This window comes from Lolium perenne, chromosome 2, assembly GCF_019359855.2.
Source record: "Lolium perenne isolate Kyuss_39 chromosome 2, Kyuss_2.0, whole genome shotgun sequence".
Classification (NCBI taxonomy): domain Eukaryota; kingdom Viridiplantae; phylum Streptophyta; class Magnoliopsida; order Poales; family Poaceae; genus Lolium; species Lolium perenne.
This window is the reverse complement of record NC_067245.2, coordinates 294,208,166-294,229,790: the sequence shown is the minus strand read 5'-3', so window position 1 is coordinate 294,229,790 and position 21,625 is coordinate 294,208,166. Positions and strand designations below refer to the sequence as shown.

The 21,625-nt window shown below is 42.4% G+C and overlaps 1 protein-coding gene and 1 long non-coding RNA gene across 3 annotated transcripts; both read left to right on the top strand.

Moving 5' to 3' along the window:
* The first annotated feature begins 1,027 nt into the window (after positions 1 to 1,027).
* Positions 1,028 to 5,060, top strand: LOC127336210 (uncharacterized). Of its 2 annotated transcripts, none has more exons than XR_011752755.1 (3): positions 1,028 to 1,410; positions 2,269 to 2,362; positions 3,270 to 5,060. It is a non-coding gene; the product is annotated as an uncharacterized lncRNA (long non-coding RNA). The 2 variants fall into 2 exon arrangements; XR_011752754.1 differs by having other exon boundaries at positions 1,032 to 1,374.
* A 13,079-nt stretch (positions 5,061 to 18,139) lies between these two features.
* Positions 18,140 to 20,009, top strand: LOC127336212 (uncharacterized). Its single transcript, XM_051363007.2, has 2 exons — positions 18,140 to 18,661; positions 19,203 to 20,009. The coding sequence occupies exons 1-2, from the start codon at positions 18,324 to 18,326 to the stop codon at positions 19,699 to 19,701; spliced, it is 837 nt and encodes a 278-aa protein (XP_051218967.1). The 5' UTR covers positions 18,140 to 18,323; the 3' UTR covers positions 19,702 to 20,009.
* Positions 20,010 to 21,625: the final 1,616 nt, after the last annotated feature.

The window sequence follows — 21,625 nt, the reverse complement described above, 5'->3', positions numbered from 1 at the left end:
GAATAGAGCCTCTTTATCAATATACTGCTTCTTTTACACATTCAATCCATAATATCCCTTATTCAATTCATAATTAATAATAATTAGGATTTCTAAAAAAATAAAAAAGGATCCACTCATGGGAAAACCCAACCTTTTCCGCATCCGGCACTAATCTATTTTTAACGTCTAATTAGAGCGGGGAATCTTTCCAATTTGAAAGTTAAGCTCGTTGCTTTTTATTTTACCAGAATTGATAAATGTCAAACTCAACAACCTCTTCTTTTAGATGTATTATTGTCTCATAAAATGCGGGTGCTGCAAACACAGGTATAACCAGGTATAACTGAAGAAATACTTCTTTTTCGATTAGTTCAAACAACACTTTGATATTTATAAATACCTGGAGACAACCTTGGATCGTAGCCTCCTGTCTCATACATAAGTATATCATTTTGCAAAATATTCTTGGAACAAACACTTAATTATTTGAAGTGCATTTTTGACCATACACACACAAATGAAAAGCTCATTTGAACGGTTTATACAAATCCAGGAAACGGGATAAAAATTGGAAGAGAAGTTTCCATATTGAATTGCACCAAGTCATGTTATGAAGCAAATATATCAAGTGAATTGTATAGCCACATGGAAATTGTAGCGATTGTACATATAATTCATAAGGCTTATATTTCGAAATAAAAGTAATTGTATTATTTTCTAAAAGAAAATTCTTGGCACCGCCACACATTTGATCACCAAATCCTATCGTTTCTATCTCGTGATTAGCAAGGGGGATAATTTGGGGATCATGCCAGTTCTCAATCTTAATGCGTTGCTGGAGACAAAACTCAGATCTAGCGAAACATATTTTCACACAAAGGTTGAATCAAGTAGTTCCATCTGTTCTCATGTTGTCATCGTATGACTTGCCGTACAAAATAATAGCACGAGCAAATATCTGACTCCTTTTGCTTGCCAGCGAACCAAACAAACACGTGAAAAGGAATCAGGATCAAAGCCACATGCAAAGCCGAAACCAGGTAGCTGGGCTGGACGAGCAATGCAACCAAACGCGCCGGGCCCGGTCAGGGCTCTCACTCGCGAGCAGCAACCGAGCTACTCCCCTCTTCATTTGCTTTCCCTTCTCCCCCCATGGCCTCACCCACTCACAGCCATGGTCACTGCCTGATCTCCCTGGCCAGTATAGGCTCGCCCCGCCCCCTGATCTCCCCGGATCCCACGGTCTCGCCCCATGTATAGCGTGCTCCCGTCAGTCCCAGTCTCACAACTACGTACAGACCCGAGCGAGAGAAAAGAGGAGCAGCGCCGTCGGTTGACCGGCGCTGCCGCCGACCTCAGCCACCCCGTCCCCGACAACCACGACGACTCAAAGTCAGACCACACCTTCTTCTTCCTCTACAATTACAGGTGTTTATGGATTCATCCCCTCATGTATTAAATCTTGTGTAATAATTAATATATGCAAGGGGGCATGTTTTACTTCTCCTGGTTTACATCATGCAATACGTATGGAGATCGTGAGCATGTTGTATTGATTCAGGCTTATGGATCCGAGTTCACTTAACTAAAACCGTGCCTCCCTTTCTTTGAGGATTTACTGAATTGGTTAGTGAAACTTAATTTCAGACAAGTGTTACAGCTGGTTAAACATGGCCTCCACACCACCGGTTTTTTTGTTGACCAGAATTTTTTCTATGAATGTAACAGCAATCAATACCTGCATAGTTATCGATAGAGGTAACAAAGTGTAAGATGTTTTTCTAGAACTGATATCCAGGCTGATATGATAGAAACTTTCTGTTTGACTTCTCGTTTCATTAATTATAAATAGTTATATTTATTTGTCATCCTTCTACTTGAATTATTTTAATTAACTCGAGAATACTTTCTTTTATCTTCGGTTCCTGATCATAACTTACTGTCGACTGTGTGTCTTAAGTTTTCTGAAACTACAAGTTTGATTTATTCCTCATGTATCTCACGTCCTGAATCCCTATAATGTGATTGAATCTTTCCTATGATTTTGAACCTTGCAGGTATTCCTTTTCTAATTATGTAATATGTAGTAATTTGTGATATTAATAATTTGTGATATCACTTCATTTACTTTTTGTATAGAGAGAGTCGCGTTATCTATAGTTGCTAATATGTGTAGGAAGATTCATTCCGAGGCCTCAGATTTTGTGATGGAGACTATTTCCACTGTTATAGATCTTCTGAACTATCAAGTTGTTTCTTATGATGCGTTATGTCTTTGTATTCCAGGTACTGAAAGATGATTCCGCTTGTCTCACTTGTCTAGCAGAACTGGCTGCCTCATCTCCACTACTATTACTAAATGGATGTACGCATGATGTAGGTATGTTAACAATTATTAGCATCATTATAACAACGGTTCCTATGTTAGGTGTTGAGCAACATCATACCAATATCACACTATGTAAATTACTCATGTTATATCTGAAAGGATTTGTTTCTTTAAGATTGTATATGGTAGTCTTCCAACTGAAAATGTCGATTGCAGTCGGCAGTTTTCTTTACTATTCTTAACTGTAATCTAATTTGGTGAGCCACACATTGATTTAGGTAGTTACATTTTTAGCCTAAAAACGTATGACATATTTTACATGCAGTGGACAAACTATATTCCTGAATCATGTAAAGTTCATGTGCATATAAGTGTTGGAATATGTCATGAACATGATCTTTCTTATTTCAACGATAATAAATTGATTACTTACTTGGGTGCTACCTTATGTGATTGCTTCTTTGCCTCGAGTCACATGGAGGATGGTGCTCAGGTCATGGAGAAAATAGCAACGTTCAAAGTTAGTCTGTTTGTCAACGTCAATATGCAACTTCTTTTTACCACGTGACTGCTTTATAACTTTGTTCTGTATTAGCTGCTAACCATTGCATCTTCATTCTATTGCATAAGCATGGAGCACAGTTTCTGACATCACCAGTTGGCTGCACCGCTAATCCGACCCACTACTATTTTTTAACATGACCACAAATGCTTTTCGAGTTAGTTCCACTTGAGTTAGGAAATATTACTTGATATTTTAAAATTCCTAACGATAAATGCTTTGCATAGCAGGGTGGCATCTGATATGTTTTCAAAGCTAATAGTACCAGCAAAAACTACGTAAGAAAATGATAGCATATTATCTGTGAAAGTTGCACACTGCCCAAAGGATAATATTGTTAAGTTAGTTTCTAGTTTGCTTCCATTTGATTAATCTATTCTGTACTTTGATGTACAGGAAGTTATGAAGATGGTCGAAGTTGAATCCATTGCCATGGCCTGATAGTCCCTGCCTCGCCAATTCGCACCGATTGGCTTGATCCCATGCATCACAAATGACACGGTGTCATCACCGCCAAGTCAGCACAACACGACTTCGGTATGGTTTCCGCTACCCTAGCCTGATTGTGCACTGTTGTAAAGCTAATGAGATGGTAAACATGAACAATTTAGTAAACTTACCTGAGTCAAAATCGATTCGTGGGGATCCTCAATTTAAGCTTCTCGCATATTAAACTGTGAAGATGCATAAATCACTGCCACCAAGAAAAATGACAAAGAGGATAGTTTTTAAAAGTACCGAAACTTGTCAAATTCAATACATTTAAGCTATGTATCAACTGGTTGTATTTTTCTGGTCACAAAAGTGAGGCCGCAAGCATTGCAAGTCACATGCACAAGATTCTATGACCATACACAGCTATTCAAACAGCTGAAACATTCATATATGCAATTATGACATATCTCAGCGCAGATTTTCAGTGTGCGCTTAAACTGATACACTTTGAGAATGAAAGATACAAGAAAAAGGAAAGACCAATTTATTCTTGGTTTTATATGGTTTGGTCATTATATCAAGCATGAAAAGAGCGCAAACCTGATGTAGCATTTATCACAGTTCCTAACTGATAGCCAAATAATCGCCAATAGATGGATGTGTCAGCCAGTAGAACAACTGAAAAACAGAGAGAAGAAAATTAGCACCAATTGTGTGGAAAGTCATATGAAAGATAAGATCGTGACCTCTTCTCCTGCAGTCCTAGTCCTGCTCAGTAAAATACTTTGCTTAAACTTCATGCATGGTGTAAATGCTCTCACCTAAAATAAGTATATGCAAATTTCAGTACACATGATAAAGTAAAACATTCAATGCAGCAGAGTGCATACATTTCTCATTTCATGATATGTCAACAGCACATGGATGGAAAATGAATATGTGCATGTGCTTTTGAGAAAAAAGAATTCTACAACACATGCATGGCAAATTACAGGCTCTTTTAGGGCTGGAGTAGTTACTTAGTCCATGTACCACAATTCAGTATTATTCATCCCAAGAACACATGCATGACAAATCTTGGGAAAGGCTCCCAAATTGAATTCTACACCAAGATTCAGTATTATTCCTCCCACCAATATTCAGTGAATGAATCTACCACAAGAACAAAAAGGGAATCACTCTTTACTTAGTCCATCTACATAGCGAAAATCTGTCTACATTTAAAATGCACTTGCAGATCACAACAGTAACATCTACAAGCCGTGTAGGTACATCCATGCAGGTACAGGAGATGTAACAGTCATAATTACATGGATTTTCGAGCAAATAATTCTACAAAGATACATGTATAAGAATTCAAACAACTAATTTAGATCTCCTTTCCTACTGCAAAGGTCTCGCAAAGAGGTGTGATTACATACCTGAACTGTCCCTTAACTGATCTGATGATCAGCACACACCCGGAATATCTCGCCCAGCCATGCATTATGGTACTCTTTATATGGTTCGCATTATCTGATCTGGGCGAGATATGGGGCAACTACCAATATATGGTAAGTACCGATCTGATTTTGATGCGTTGATGAAAATTGATTGATTGATTCGTGAGTGTATGCAGGAAATCAGAGCAACCAACAGGGAAGCAAAAGGAAAGGAGGCATGAAGGAAACCAATCTTTGTCCATGATTCTGGTGAGTGCCCTGAAGGATAGCCCTGCTAACATGAAGGAAACCAATCTCTCCATGATCTGGTTCTGGGTGAGATGATGGAGTTTTTGGCCGGTGACCCTCCCACGAAGATTCTGCTGTAATCATGTAGTTATTGTGGGGGTTCGTCAGCTGAAATCATGGAGATATTTTGGGTTTTTTTTTTCCGGAGAATGTATGTATGTGAAATCATGTAGTTATTGTGGACGTTTGTTAGCTGAAATCATGGAGATATTCTAGGTGGCTTTTTATTCGCAGAATGTATGTATGTGTTTTGGTGGGAGGGCAAAATTGTCTTATTGAAAATATGCTTGACGAAAGCTTCGACCGGAGGAAACAGAGGAAGTTCTTCCTTTTTAGATGGTAGAGATAGAGATAGAGATATAATAATTATAGAAAATCAAGAGCGGGTGAAGTGATGAGTGCTGTGATAGAAAAATTGAATACAATTGCTAAAATCTTGCTTAAACGCCATGATATAAACTGTTGCTCTAAAGAAGACACTAAACATCTTAAATTTTAATGTGGCTTTAGTGAAGAAGTTTTAATTAAAAACTATAATTGGAATAACTATATTCATCTTGGGTTCGAAGAGGTAGAACAATTTGTTTTTATTTATGGGAGCCTCTGAGATAGAATCCTTCATGATTCAAAATTATGAAACTTGTGTTGTTTGTAAGGACTTTAAAGATTATGTCTCTTCTAACCTTAATTTTTGCAATGAAAGTTACACTGCTAATCCTTATATCATTGATTATAAAGAGAGACTCATTAATGCACAAGAATGCACTCACAATTTGCAGGAACCTGTGGAAGAAGAAATTGATGAACCTGAAAGCGCATTGGATGAAAAAGAGGAGGAAATTGATGAACCTGAAAGCTCATTGGATGAAAAAGAAGAGGAGAGCGACGAATAAAAGGAGGAAGAATGGATTAGCTACCCATGCCAACCTTCTAATGAGAGTAACTCTTTATCTCTTACACTATTTGATTGTCCTCCATGCTTACCGAAAGAGGTTGAATGTTATGTTTCTGTGGATTCTCTTGAAATATTCCCTATGAGTAAAACTTGTGAGAATAATTATGCTACTGTTATATATGATAATCCATGCTACTTTGATAAATCTTATGATAATGCTTTGTTTGTGCCTGATGTCGAAATGCATGGTACTAAAGAATTTTGCTTAGCAAATGTTTATGATAAATCTCTAGATGATGGTCCTATGTTACTTGATAATATTAATTGTACTACTAATGAAAATGGGATTGGAGAGTTCTTGAATTTATCTATGAGTCCCATATCTCTTGAGAATGATCAATCATCTTGTTATATTATTGATAAAAGTTGGTTTGAAAGTTTTAATCCCACTATTTTTGAGCTTGATAAAAATTATATGTTTGTGGATCATGAAAAGCATGTTGTATGTGATAGTTATGTTGTTGAGTTTGTCCATGAAGCTACTGAAAATTATTATGAGAGAGTAAAATATGGTTGTAGAAATTTGCATGGTACTAAAACACCTCTCTATATGCTTAAAATTTTGAAGTTACTCTTGTTTTATCTTCTTATGCTTGTCACTTTGTTCTTCATGAATTTATTTGTGTATAAGATTCCTATGCATAGGAAGCGGGTTAGAATTAAATGTGTTTTGAATTTGCCTTCTTGATGCTCTCTTTTGCTTCAACTCTTATTTCTTGCGAGTGCATCATCAAAATTGCTGAGCCCATCTTAATGGCTATAAAGAAAGAACTTCTTGGGAGATAACCCATGTGTTTATTTTGCTACTGTTTTGTTGTGTCTTGGAAGTTATTACTACTGTAGCAACCTCTCCTTCTCTTTATTTTATTGCATTGTTGTGCCAAGTGAAGCCTCTAATCGAAGGTTGATACTAGATTTGGATTTTTGCGCAGAAACAGATTTCTATCTGTCACGAATCTGGGTTGTTTTCTCTGTAGGTAACTCCGAAAAATCTGCCAATTTACGTGCGTGTTCCTCAGATATGTACGCAACTTTCATTAGTTTTGAGTTTTCTGATTTGAGCAACGGAAGTACCTCTTTAAAATTCGTCTTTACTGGCTGTTCTGTTTTGGCAGATTCTGTCTCTGTTTTTTGCATTGTCTCTTGTGAACTTTAAGCGAGGTTTTCTAGACGTGGAGAGCTGTAGCTAATGTTTTATTGAGTTCTTGCAATGTGTCACTACAGGACTAAAAGTGGATTCAAGTTTTTTGAGTACTAACCCCTCTAATGAAGTTTATGAGAAGTTTGGTGTGAAGGAAGTTTTCAAGGGTCAAGAGAGGAGGATGATATATGATCAAGAAGAGTGCAAAGTCTAAGCTTGGGGATGCCCCCGTGGTTCATCCCTGCATATTTCAAGAAGACTCAAGCGTCTAAGCTTGGGGATGCCCAAGGCATCCCCTTCTTCATCAACTTATCAGGTTTCTTCTATTGAAACTATATTTTTATTCAGTCACATCTTATGTGCTTTAGTTGGAGCGTCTGTGTGTTTATTTTCGTTTTGTTTTTGTTTGAATAAATTCGGATCCTAGCAATCCTTGTGTGGGAGAGATACACGCTCCGCTTTTTCATATGAACACTTGTTCTTCGTTTTACTTTTAATGTTCAATGATAAAAGTTGGAAGCTATTGCACTTGTTGCTATTTGGTTGGAAACAGAAAATGCCTCATATTGTCTTGAATAATTTGACACTTGGCAATTGTTTTGAGCTCTCAAGTATATCATGATTAATCTCTTGCATCATGTAGTTTAAACCTATTAGTGGAGAACTACTGTAGAGCTTGTTAAAATTGGTTTGCATGATTGGTCTCTCTTAAGGTCTAGATATTTTCGGGTGAAAGTGTTTGAGCAACAAGGAAAACAGTGTAGAGTATTATAATGCTTGCAATATGTTTTTATGTAAGTTTTGCTGTACCGGTTCATACTTGTGTTTGCTTCAAATAACCTTGCTAGCCTAAGCCTTGTACTGAGAGGAAATGCTTCTCGTGCATCCAAAACCTTGAGCCAAAACCTATGCCATGTGTGTCCACCATACCTACCTACTATGTGGTATTTCCTGCCATTCCAAAGTAAATTGCTTGAGTGCTACCTTTAAACAATTCAAAATTTATCACCTCTGATTTTTGTCAATGTTTTATAGCTCATGAGGAAGTATGTGGTGTTTATCTTTCAATCTTGTTGGGCAACTTTCACCAATGGACTAGTGGCTTCATCCGCTTGTCCAATAATTTTGCAAAAAGAGCTGGCAATGGGATTCCCAGTCCCAAATTAATTAACCAAAATAGACACTCCTCCATGGTATGTGATTGTTGGACGGCAACCGAAGGATTCGGTTAGCCATGGCTTGAGAAAGTAAAGGTGGGGAGGAGTGTCATCATAATAAAACTAAGATAAAAAGGCACTCCTTCATGGTATGAGACTGTTGGCAGGCACCCGAGGATTCGATTAGCCATGGTTTGTGAAAGAAAGGTTGGAAGGAGTGCCACCCAAAAATAAAAATAATTCATGGGAGCCGCTCTTTGAAGGTTTGTCTGGCGAGGGGGTTAGAGTGCCCACTACCATTCGTTGACAACAACAAGCACCTCTCAAAATTTTACTCTTTTATGCTCTCTTTATGTTTTCAAAACCAAAGCTCTAGCACAAATATAGCAATCAATGCTTCCCTCTGCGAAGGGCCTTTCTTTTACTTTATGTTGAGTCAGTTTACCTACTTCCTTTCATCTTAGAAGCAAACACTTGTGTCAACTGTGCATTGATTCTTACATACTTGCTTATTTGCATTCATCATATTACTTTATGTTGACAATTATCCATGAGATATGCATGTTGAAAGTTGAAAGCAACCGCTGAAACTTAAATCTTCCTTTGTGTTGCTTCAATGCTTTTACTTTGAATCTATTGCTTTATGAGTTAACTCTTGTGCAAGACTTTTGATGCTTGTCTTGAAAGTACTCTTCATGAAAAGTTTTGCTATATGTTATCTATTTGTTAGCAACTATAGATCATTGCCTTGAGTCACTTCATTCATTTCATATGCTTTGTAATAGTATGATCAAGGTTATGTAAGTAGCATGTCACTACAGAAATTATTCTTTTTATCGTTTACCTACTCGAGGACGAGTAGGAACTAAGCTTGGGGATGCTGATACGTCTCCAAACGTATCCATAATTTCTGATGTTCCATGCTTGTTTTATGACAATACTTACATGTTTTGCACGCACTTTATAAAGTTTTTATGCATTTTCCGGAACTAACCTATTAACAAGATGCCACAGTGCCAGTTCCTGTTTTCTGCTGTTTTTGGTTCCAGAAAGGCTGTTCAGGCAATATTCTCGGAATTGGACGAAATCAACGCCAAAGATCTTATTTTTCCCGGGAGGCTCCAGAACACCGAAGGGGAGTCGGAGGAGAGCCAGGGGGCCACCACACATGTGGGCCACGCAGGCTACACCCTGGCCGCGCCGGCCTGGTGTGGGGCCACCCTGTCGCCCCTCCTGCGCCGCCTCTTCGCCTATATAAGTCCTTTCGACCTAAAAACTCGATACCAATTGACGAAACTCCAGAAAGACTCCAGGGGCGCCGCCGCCATCGCGAAACTCCGATTCGGGGGACAGAAGTCTCTGTTCCGGCACCCTGCCGGGACGGGGAAGTGCCCCCGGAAGCCATCTCCATCGACGCCACCGCCTCCATCATGCTCCGTGAGTAGTTCCCCCATGGACTACGGGTTCTAGCAGTAGCTAGTTGGTACTCTCTATCCCATGTACTTCAATACAATGATCTCATGAGTTGCCTTACATGATTGAGATCCATCTGATGTAATCGGTGTTGTGTTTGTTGGGATCCGATGGATGATACATTATGATTAGTCTATCTATAAAGTTTGTGAAGTTATTGTTGCTGCAATCTTGTTATGCTTAATGCTTGTCACTAGGGCCCGAGTGGCATGATCTTAGATTTAAGCTCTATAATTATTGCTTAGATTGTATCTACAAGTTGTATGCACATGTCACTGTCCGAACCAAAGGCCCCGAAGTGATAGAAATCGGGACAACCGGAGGGGATGGCGGTGATGTGAGGATCACATGTTTTCACGGAGTGTTAATGCTTTGCTCCGGTGCTCTATTAAAAGGAGTACCTTAATATCCAGTAGATTCCCTTGAGGCCCGGCTGCCACCGGCTGGTAGGACAAAAGATGTTGTGCAAGTTTCTCATTGCGAGCACGTACGACTATATATGGAAAACATGCCTACATGATTAATGAATTGATGTTCTTTCTTAATGCTTTATCAATCCTATCAATTGCCCAACTGTAATTTGTTCACCCAACACTTATCACTTGTTATTGGAGAGTTACCACTAGTGTAGATCGCTGAGAACCCCGGTCCATCTCTCATCATCATATACTCGTTCTACATGTCATTGGAAGTAGTATCAACTATTCTCTGGTGCCATTGCTCCTGTGTTACTATTACTGCTGCTATGTTACTGTTACTATTGCTCTCATATTACTGCTACTTTCACATCACCCCTGTTACTAGTGCTTTTCCAGGTGCAGCTGAATTGACAACTCAGTTGTTAAGGCTTATAAGTATTCTTTACCTCCCCTTGTGTCGAATCAATAAATTTGGGTTTTACTTCCCTCGAAGACTGCTGCTATCCCCTATACTTGTGGGTTATCAGATACTACTTCCAATGACATGTAGAATGAGTATATGATGATGAAAGATGGACCGGGGTTCCCAGCTATCTACACTAGTGGTAACTCTCCAATAACAAGTGTTGGGTGAACAAATTACAGTTGGGCAATTGATAGGATTGAAAGCATTAAGACAGAACATCAAGATTATTAATTATGTAGGCATGTTTTCCATATATAGTTATACGTGCTCGCAATGAGAAACTTGCATAACATATTTTGTCCTACCAAATGGCAGCAGGCCTCAAGGGAATCTACTGGCTATTAAGGTACTCCTTTTAATAGAGCACCGGAGCAAAGCATTAACACTTGGTGAAAACATGTGATCCTCATACATACGCCTTCCCCTCCAGTTGTCCCAGTTGCTGTCACTCTGGGGACTTTGGTTCCGGACATAGACATGTGCATACAACTTGTAGATACAATCTAAGCAATAAGTATAGAGCTTAAATCTAAGATCATGCCACTCGGGCCCTAGTGACAAGCATTAAGCATAACAAGATTGCAGCAACAATAACTTCACAAACTTTATAGATAGACTAATCATAATGTATCATCCATCGGATCCCAACAAACACAACACCGATTACATCAGATGAATCTCAATCATGTAAGGCAACTCATGAGATCATTGTATTGAAGTACATGGGAGAGAGAGTACCAACTAGCTACAGCTAGAACCCGTAGTTCATGGGGGAACTACTCACGGAGCATGATGTAGGCGGTGGCGTTGATGGAGATGGCTTTCGGGGGCACTTCCCCGTCCTGGCAGGGTGCCGGAACAGAGACTTCTGTCCCCCGAAACGGAGTTTCAAGATGGTGGCGGCGCCCCTGGAGTCTTTCTGGAGTTTCGTCAATTCGTATCGCGTTTTTAGGTCGAAAGGGCTTAAATGGGCGAAGAGGCGGCGCAGGAGGGTGCCTGGGCCCCCCTCACAATAGGCCGGCGCGGCCAGGCCTGGGGCCGCGCCGCCTTATTGTGTGGTGGCCCCCTGGCCCTCCTCCGACTCTCCTTCGGTGTTCTGGATGCTTCCGGGAAAAATAAGATGTTGGGTCTTCGTTTTGTCGAATTCCGAGAATATTGCCCGAACATCCTTTCTGGAACCAAAAACAGCAGAAAACAGGGACTGGCACTTCGGCATCTTGTTAATAGGTTAGTTCCGGAAAACGCATAAAAATATTATAAAGTGCGAGCAAAACATGTAAGTATTGTCATAAAACAAGCATGGAACATCAGAAATTATAGATACGTTGGAGACGTATCAGTTCCATACGAAAAAATGGAGGAATTCTACAATCCAATTAATGATCCTTTGATTCATAGGGTTTTCAGAAGAAGAAAAAAAATGTAGGACTGGAATTACATGTCATCCACAATCCTACATGCATGATTTGGAAACTACACGATTTTGGATCATGATCTTGGAAAATTCTTCATGAATCTCCGATAGTACCCATCCATACCTAAGAAACTTATAATTTCCTTTGCTTTCTTGGGTGCTTTCCACTCAAAAACTGATTCAAGGTTTAGATTATTGCAATTCACACATTACGATATGCAAAACTATCTTCAAATGATTTGCATGTTCAACCTTGTCCTTGAAATATATCAGAATATCATATATGAATACTATCACAAGCTTCTCCAAATAGCGCATGAAAATCTTGTACATCAAGTTCGCGAAGATTGTTGGTGCATTTGTCAATCCAAATGTTACTACTGAGAACTCATAATGCTCATATATGGACACAAAAACTGTTTTTGGAATATCTTCTTCCTTGATCTTGATTTTGTAGTAACCTAACCTCGGATCAATCTTGGAGAAAACTCCAGCTCCCTTAACTTGATCAAACAAATGTTGGATTCTAGGTAATGGGTATTCGTTTGATTATTACATTATTCAAGTTTCAATAATCCCCACACATCCTTTGGCATCCAGCTCTTTTATCCTTTAAAATTATTGGTGCTCCCATTGAGATACACTATATCCCATGAATTAATCCTTTATTTTCGAACTCATCTATCTGTTCCTTGTGCTCTAATAACTCCTTCGGCCCCATATTGTATGATGATTGTGCAATATGTGATGTTCGCAGTATCAAGTCAATGGTAAACTCAATTTCTCTATCTGGTGGCAATTCTTTCAGAAATACATCCTTAAATTCCTTTTAAATAGGTATTTCCTCGATATTAGCCTCCTTCAGTTAGTTTAATTAGAAATCAACCTCTATCTGAGTATACTTATCTCCTTGGTATACTATTCTTCCTCCATCAAAGTTTCTGATTGATACCATTTCCTCACCGTATTTAATATGGGCTCCATGATTTGACAACCAGTCCTCGATCCCTAGGATGACTGCTATATCTTCTATAGGTATCGCATATAGATCCACGTAATACCCGCAATTACAGATCGTAATGACCTGCTCTCTTAATGTGTGTTACTCATAGCGTCCTTTCTGCTAATAATATGGTCATAGGGTTTTCGAACGCAAAGCATCTCCTATATTGATCTATGAAATGTTGTGCAATGAATGAATAGTTGTTCCAATATCAAATACTACTTTGATGGGATGGGTAAGGATGCTAAGTCGTACCTATTACTTCTTGATCAGAGTTGTTCAATTGTTCCAAACTGGTGCGGTTCAACTTCCCAAATGGCCTTCCTCTCTCCATAGTTTCCACCTTTGGCTGGTGCTCCTTCACTTCATGGTCTTCCTGCTCCAGTGTTCTGTCCACTCCATGCAAACTTGTTCGGGTAATCAGGTTTCATCTGTCCTTATTTTCCACATCTATAGCACACAACCTTGGGTTCCTAACAATCTCTCTACGATGTGTCCCTTGATACTACAATTTATGACAAATGATTTGCCTTTTTGATTTGTGATTCCCCAACTAGCAGATTTTCTTCCCTCAGACCTAAATCTAGGTTTAAAGCTTAGGTTAGATGTTGGTTTGTTGGTTTTGAACCTCCTTGGCCCACCACGAGCCCAGTTAGAGTTTTTATTAGCTAGCTTTTTCTAACTTAGTAACTCATGTGCAGCTTTCTACTAATAGGATTAGCTCTTTGGTACTTCTATTGAGGATACACAAATAAATTACTTGTCTAGATAGCTTTGGTGTTATAGATGGCTAAGGTGGAATTAGCTGCTACTGAAACTTCCTATAGACAAACGATGACAAACACTACTCAGTAGAGCTATGCTTGATGATGATGATGGTTAAAAATGTCCTAGGACAGATTCAAGTTAATCTGGACCAATGCTATGCTAATTATGTCCCTATTACCTCAAGTAGCAACCTAATGATGTAGAGTAGCGTGTCTCTTCTGGCTATAGCTAAACTGTGACTTGTGGATAGCATGCTCCTCCTAGATGCTTGACATGTTTCCTATATCTACTAAGTGACCATGGTGGCTTGTCGTACTTTTTGATGTTCTAGTGTGTTTTTGAGATGTTCTTGAATAACCAGAAGGTTATCCAGGGCTATTGGTTGATGGAAAATGTGAGTTGTGGTGTGTTAAGGGTTGTTGGTGCGCTTGCAAGGTTGTTTTTATGTGTTGGTCATATGCTTTCCTTGGTCGATAACACACAACTGCATGTTGGTGATTGAGATGCTTACAAGTGGAGTTAGTTCGGTTCAACTTATCATGTTGGAAATAGAACTCCCCTTGTGGATGTGCTTGGTTGGTTGATATTTATCCCCGCCTTGGTTATTTTTGTGTAGTGCTAAGTGGTATTTGCTTGATGGCCTAGTGTTGAGTTGTTCAATGTGGTGACTTGTTGTGGCTTAACTTAATCTGTTGATTAGCTGATTAGTGCTAGCAAATACTAGTAATGATGTTGCATTTCTTATTAATTAACTTAACCCAATTTAGAGGATGCAATAGCTTCTTGTTTATTGCCTCATTTGATTGGATCAAACTTATGTTGCTAGTTATGTGGTTGCTGCCTCTTTCAATTCAAGTGTATGCTATGGTACAATGATCCAAGTCCTAAATATGGTTGCCAAGATTGGGCGTTATCCTCTAGATTAAATGTGGAATTTGAGAGTTCTTCCCAACTTTCCTAAGTTGAGTTAAACACTAATTTGCCTCACCATTGAGTGAAGGCAAACATTTTAGCAAAACAAGAGTTTATGTTTATGTCTTTGTTTGTTTTACATGTAAGAAGAAGAAGAAAGAGAATATCAAGTTCAGTATAGTATTTATTTTCTTCTTTCTAGCCTTATTATTATCATCTATATTTTGGAGACTTGTAATGGAAGCGCAATAAGGTTATTATGTCAATGCAGGAAGTTTATCTAGTGTTATCTTTATCTTATTGTTTATATTTGTTTGTAATTCAAATTCCATATTTAAATGTGATTTGAATTTTATAGTTCAATTTTGAATTTGAATTTAAATACCCCCTCACGAAATAAGGAAATCAACAGAAGTTATGTCAAAATTTACAGCACATCATTGATGATCTAAGCTAAGTTATCAGTATATGAGAAACTGTGATCACTTTGTGTTTAAAAAATAAGGATGACAATTTTTTCCTCATTTTCGGTTGCATGAATGCACACACACAAATTCTAAATCTACTCGTTTGGTTCTAAATGTTGAGATGTTACAGGAGGTTAGGCTAGCGTACAGCTGGGCAAAATTCGGGCCGGGCTGGGTTTCGGGCCAAGCCCGAAAAAGCCCGAAGCTAAAATGTCAAGCTCGAAGATAAATTGAGCCCGAACTGGCAAAAGCCCGGCCCGGCCCGAGAAGCCTAGCCCGAACCTTACCTAAATTGCAAAACCTATAAGCCCGAGCCCAGCCCGACCCGACGTTCGGGCTCAAAATTTAGGCCCGAACCCGGCCCGAAGTGCAAGCCCGACCCGGTCCGGACCGGGATTTTCGGGCCGGGCTGCCCATGCCCAGCTGTAGGCTAGCGTTGGTGGCTGCAGTGGAGAGGCAAAGAGGGTGGAGCTAGGTAAGAAGAGGCTGCATGCCACAGAGAAGGAGAAGGGCGCGTGGAGGGAAAGAGATGTTGGGTAGGGAGGAAAGATTGGTGGAGCAGTGAGTTTATAGAAAAGAAATAAAACCGACATTGGATATTATGAGTTTTACATGAATAATTCAGAACCAAATCTGCCTTCTTTTTGTTGTTTGTAGGTTAAATTTGGAGCTGGATTTTTTATACTCTATGTCCAAAAAGAATATCGCAGATTTCTTTAAATTTGGATGTACTTATACGTTATAAATACATCTAAATTTAGATGAATATATGACATCCTTTTTGAAAGGGAGGGAGTATGTAATTATGAATGCGTTCATGACTTTTTTTAAATATCAAACATCTTTTACATTAAAGAAATAAATCTCACCGATCCTAGCTAATTTAGTTAGACGGAAGGCTCGAAATGAGCCCGGCTTTGAATTAACAAAGCCATCAACCGGCCAGGAGTTACACCATGAGTTACAACACACATAAGAAACGCACACCGAAAAGCTAACAACAAACGACAACACAGAGAACGCCGCCATGCGCCAGGTTGGGGGAGCTTTGTCATCTGTTGCATCGGAGCGAGCACGTCAATGTCCACGCCAACAAACCTCCTACTGCATCAACACAACAGCTCAAGGGGGACTCGACGGCGGGCCACCATCCTAGCAGAACTTGAGGATCCAAAGGTGAGGGGGTCTTGCGGCGACGCCTCCAAGAAGGTGCATGGCGCATGAATGCGTCATCGTCGTCGGCAGAGACCGCGGGCCTGCAAAGCTTTCACCCAGACCCCGAACCACCACCCCCGAGCTCGGGTTAGGTCCAGACCAGAAACACAACATCTTCCAATGGCATTGGGATAGGCACACCAGCCGAGACTACGACCAGACGCCGACCTAGCAAAGCCCCCCAAGGCACTAGGCGGGCCGTCAGCTACCGCAGCAAGGCCGTGTAAAAGTAGCCAGGCTGACGAGGTGAGAGGGCTGGAACACCAGCGAGAGATCAAAGGGTGATCCACAAAACACTACAAGAGAAGGTTGCCCGAAGCGGGGCCACCAAGATTAGCAGGTTGAGGCGGAGGGACGGAAACCATCAATTCGAAACGGGGAATCCACATCGGGACGCCTTCAACAAGGGAACGACACCTGAAAGGTGACGCCGTCACCGGCAATGGCAAGGCCTTGCGTAGCTTTCGCCTAGATCCCACCGGGTCAAAATCTGGTCGCCGTCGCGAGGACGCAGAGCGGACAGAACATAGCTCACAACCGCACCTCCAACCCAAGCCACACTAAGACCTAGCCCCAACTAGATTCACCCACAGGAAGGACGCAAGAGCTGGTTGGCCAAGCCCGGCCAGACCCGGAACCAGACGTCGCTCGACGTTGGATCGGCGGCGCCACGACGGATGCACCAACACCAAAGACGCCGACTCTCGCGGCGTGACCCAAATAGATCGTAGGGAGAGACCACAACCGCAAGAGCAGATGCAGTACGGAACATGCCGCCTACCCGGCGAGCACGCGCCGGCTTAGGAACCCTATCCCAAAAAAGCCGACCAGGACGACGCCCAGTGCATCGTCCGAGTGTCGAGAACCCCCGCGAGAACCCGAAGGACGCCGACACGAGATGGGCTTCGAGGATGCCGTATTCGCAAATGTGGCCACCCCCGAATCCGAGGGCCTCAACGCCGGTCACGGCGAGAAGGGAATATCGGCCGGACCTGCCAGTGCCCGCATCTGGGCCCACAAACCCGCATCCGCCGGAGCCCTCGGGCCCAAGCCCATGGCCAACGGCGGCGTAGCAAGACCGCGCCGGGCAACACGCCGCCAGCGCCCGCCGCCGGCAGAGCAAGAACTGCGCCGGCCGGAACCGACGCAGCGCCGCCCACCGTTAGCCGCGACCGCCCGACGGCCCGATCGACGCGCGGGAGGAGGACGGCGAGAGGCACGACAAGGGGCTACGAGGCGCCGCCGCGACCGCACGCTCCGCCGCCGCGACCTCGGCTTGCGCCGGCGCCGCCGCACTTCACCACCGCAAGGAGGGCCGCCCCGTCGGGCCTCCAAGCACGCGGAGAAGGGAAGCTCCGCCGCCGCCGGCACCGCGCGGGCTTTGCCCGGCCGGGCGGGTGAGAGGCTGGAGGAGGGACGGGGGGGCTGGAGGAGGCGGCGGCGCGCTCCGGCCGCCCACGGGGCGACGGGAGCGAGGGCTCGAGCGCGCGCGGCGGGCCGGTGGGGAGGTTGGCGGCGCGAGCGGAAGGCGGCCGGCGGCGGCGGGCGCGGGGGTAGGGGTTAGGGTTGGGGGAAGAAAAAGAATGTAATCCTAGCTAATTTTGCTCAAGGAAACACATATGCGGATCGGAGTATATTTGTTAGACGACATTGTAACGTATGCGACCGTCTTTCTCGCACACCAAGCTCGTTGCAGCTTCGGCAGCCACTCAAAACCGCCCTCTTTTCTCGAGCACACACACAAAATACACCATCGCACCACAGTCCACACGCACCCAAGAATGGCAGTTGAAGCTTCTACTACATGGAACATCTAGGGCTCGTAGGAGAAGACGACAAGTAGCAGACATCAAAATCATCTCGGAGGGTAACAAAATCGAGAGCAGTAGTAAGCCATGGCCTTCCTCCTCCCCAAGCTCCCCACGCCGTCCTGCAGATCGCCGCCCAATCCGCCCAAATCCCAGTTCGCCCTGTCGGCCGGCGGCAGGTTCCACGGCTCCGGCTCGGCGCAGGGCGCGGCCCCAATCCACCTCAACTTCCCGCTCCTCCTAAGCGCCTCGCAGCAGGAAGCCCCCACGGCCAAGTCCGGGGACACCAGGAGCCGGGGCGCAAGCGGCGGCGGCGGGGACCCGCGAAGGTCCGATTTTTACCTCAACCTTGGGACGGCGGTGCGCACGCTGCGCGACGACCTGCCGGCCGTCTTCGTCCGGGAGCCCAATTACGACATCTACCGGTGAGGAGGCCCTCCTGTTTACTGTCACTGCTTCTGTTTAATTTTTGTGTCTGGTAGTACCTAAAATGTTCGTTGGTGATTAATCATGGAAACATCTTGGTGGTGAAACTTGAACTGAAATTGCGTAGTTAATAGCAAGCTGGTGCTCGTAAAATGGCTAATTGTGAAAATATTAGTACAGCTTGCCAGTGATACGAGTGAAAGATAGTCTGGATGTGGTGGTGATTTGTTCTACTGTCCCAGTATTATTAACCTTTTTCAAACTGATAATATGTTGTATTCCAGGTTGGAACTGAATTAAACTGACGAACACACAGCCAATTTATAAGAGGTTACTATCACTAGAAGGCAGTGACAGTAACAGTCCATCATCACCAACTTTGACACTAGGTGTCCTAGTACTAATACAAATAACTAACTGTGATTCTGGTTGTGTCTGACAAGAACACTACCTGCATGAATTTCATTTTTTGCGAACTTCTATTCGTTCTAGCACTCTCATAAGATGGTGATTATAAACGTTCTTTACATCGCATTGCAGCGAGGACATCACATTTGTTGATCCGTTGAACACTTTCCATGGGATTGATAACTACAAAACAATCTTCTGGGCTCTCAGATTCCACGGGCGTCTGCTATTCAGTGAAATTGGGCTTGACATATCACGCATTTGGCAGCTATCAGAGAACTCCATAGTTGTGCGCTGGGAACTTTGGGGCACCCCGCGTGTCCCGTGGGAATCATATGGCTGCTTCAGTGGCACATCCAGGTACAAACTCGACAGGAATGGAAAAATTTATGAGCATAAAGTTGACAACTTGGCATTGGACTTCCCCCGGCCAGTTGTCAAAGTGGGCAGGATTGCTGACTTAGTAGTTGCTGCTTACCCGCCGAGCCCCAATCCGACTTTCTGGAATGTAGTTGGGGCAGACGATCGATGCTCATGGACAAAGCTTTACCGAGCGGTGCTGGAGACTGTAGAGCGGGAAGGCGACATCCCCACAGGCATTTGCGTTGAAGGTCTACTCACTTGCGCATAGATGGAATTAACTTCTGGACAAGCTGCTTGTCAGTATGTTTTTCTAGAAAAAAAATGTATAGAATGTGAGTACATGAATTAGCCACATTTCTCTCTTTTTATATTGTAGCCAGCTCTAGAACAATAGCATTAGATCAAATACCTGCTAGATGACTATATCTCATCAACCTTGTTGTGTAGGATATTACTGCCATTTGCTTACATGTTGGGATTTAAGGATACAAAAGTCATAGCTTTTCTTCATATGGTTGGGCAAACTTTGCTCCCTGAATTATTAAAAAATGTATATACAAAAGATCTCGAAGAACATTTTGTGATGCATTATTCATTTCCTTTGCGATTTTTTAGCTGCTTGCCGAGGGAGCTGGGTAATTTAAATTATGAACTATAGTTAGCACCCATGAACCATAAATAGACCCTACGTATAATGCCATTGAGAGTGTTGTCAATCTTCTTTCTCGGAATTTAACTTGGCCATGTGGGGTTTACATGGTCGGGCATAGGCCTAGATAAACATTCAAACTTTGACTACCAATAATCTTCGAAGATCCAGACTGGGAGCTTGGAGAGTGGTTTATCAGTTCTTCTAGAAAAAGTTTAATAGTACCGAAATAATTTGAATTTTGTAAATATATTTTAAGAATAATTAGTGGTCAAAATAAAGTTTTACAAAGCTTTTTAGTTGGAGAGAGTGTAAGATATGTGTGTGAATCTTCGTTTGACCTTTTATCATGTCTTCTCTTCTCTCTCCTGCCATCAAGGTAGCACGGCCATTTCCCTTGTCATTCACTGTTATAACCTTCTTATAATCCTTGTTCCCTCTTGGAATATACCTGTGTATGCTTGTAGGCCGTCCTGATTCTAAACTAAGCATTTGCCAAGAAAGGGGCATATATACTTGGTTCAGGTGACTGATAAACAACCATTCTAATAGTCGGCTGGCCAGCCGGCCACCTTCTTCCCTATAAGTTTTTGTTCTGTGGTGCAGCACACACTATCTGTGGTGCAACAAAGCACTTCTCTAGTGTCAGGTTCTGTCATCATTCCAATCATCAAAGCCCGGTTCTGTTCATGGGATTTGCCTATCAAGAAATCAACATGCCTATGACTAGCCTGGCACTTCTATCCTGCTTGCTGAATCCTTCTCTCTGACTGTCCACGCCCACGCCAACATGAAACACCTCCTACTATCTTGCACCTGTCTCCTACTCTGTGCCATTGTCACACCGGTGAGTTCCGACACCCAGCGTGAAGCTGAAGCCCTTGTGAATTGGAAGGCTAGCTTGGCCGGTGCTGGTGAGTCACTAAGTTCATGATCGTTGGCCAACTCGAGCAGCCTCTGCCACTGGATGCACATCAGTTGCAACTCGGCTGACGCACCTTCATAGAGCTCAACATCACCCGTGAGAGTCTGAATGTCACACTTCAACAGTTAGACTTCTCTGCTTTCCCCAACCTGAAGAGGCTCATCCTATTTCGTAAAGGTCTGCATGGTGACATTCCAGGAGCAATTGGTGACCTGGCAAGTTTGGTGAAGTTCAGATCAGCAGCAACCAGTATTTGACAGGCACAATTCCACGCAACATTGGCCGGCTGAAGCAGCTCACTAAACTACAACTGGGAGGTTTGGGTCTTGATGGTGCATTGCCTGAAGAGATTGGTAACTTGACAAGCTTGAAGAGGCTCTCTCTCTACTCAATCAATTTGAGCGGATCAATCCAGCTAACAATCTGACAGGGTGCATCCCGCTGGAGATTGGTAACATGACAGAACTGACGCACATGGACTTGACGCAGAACTATTTACAAGGCCTGATACCAGTACAGTTTCTCATTTGGTAAAACTAAGTGTTGTGTTGCTGTCAGAGAATCAGCTCGGAGGTGATGTCATATTTGAGCTAGGGAATAGCAACATTCTTTCTTATG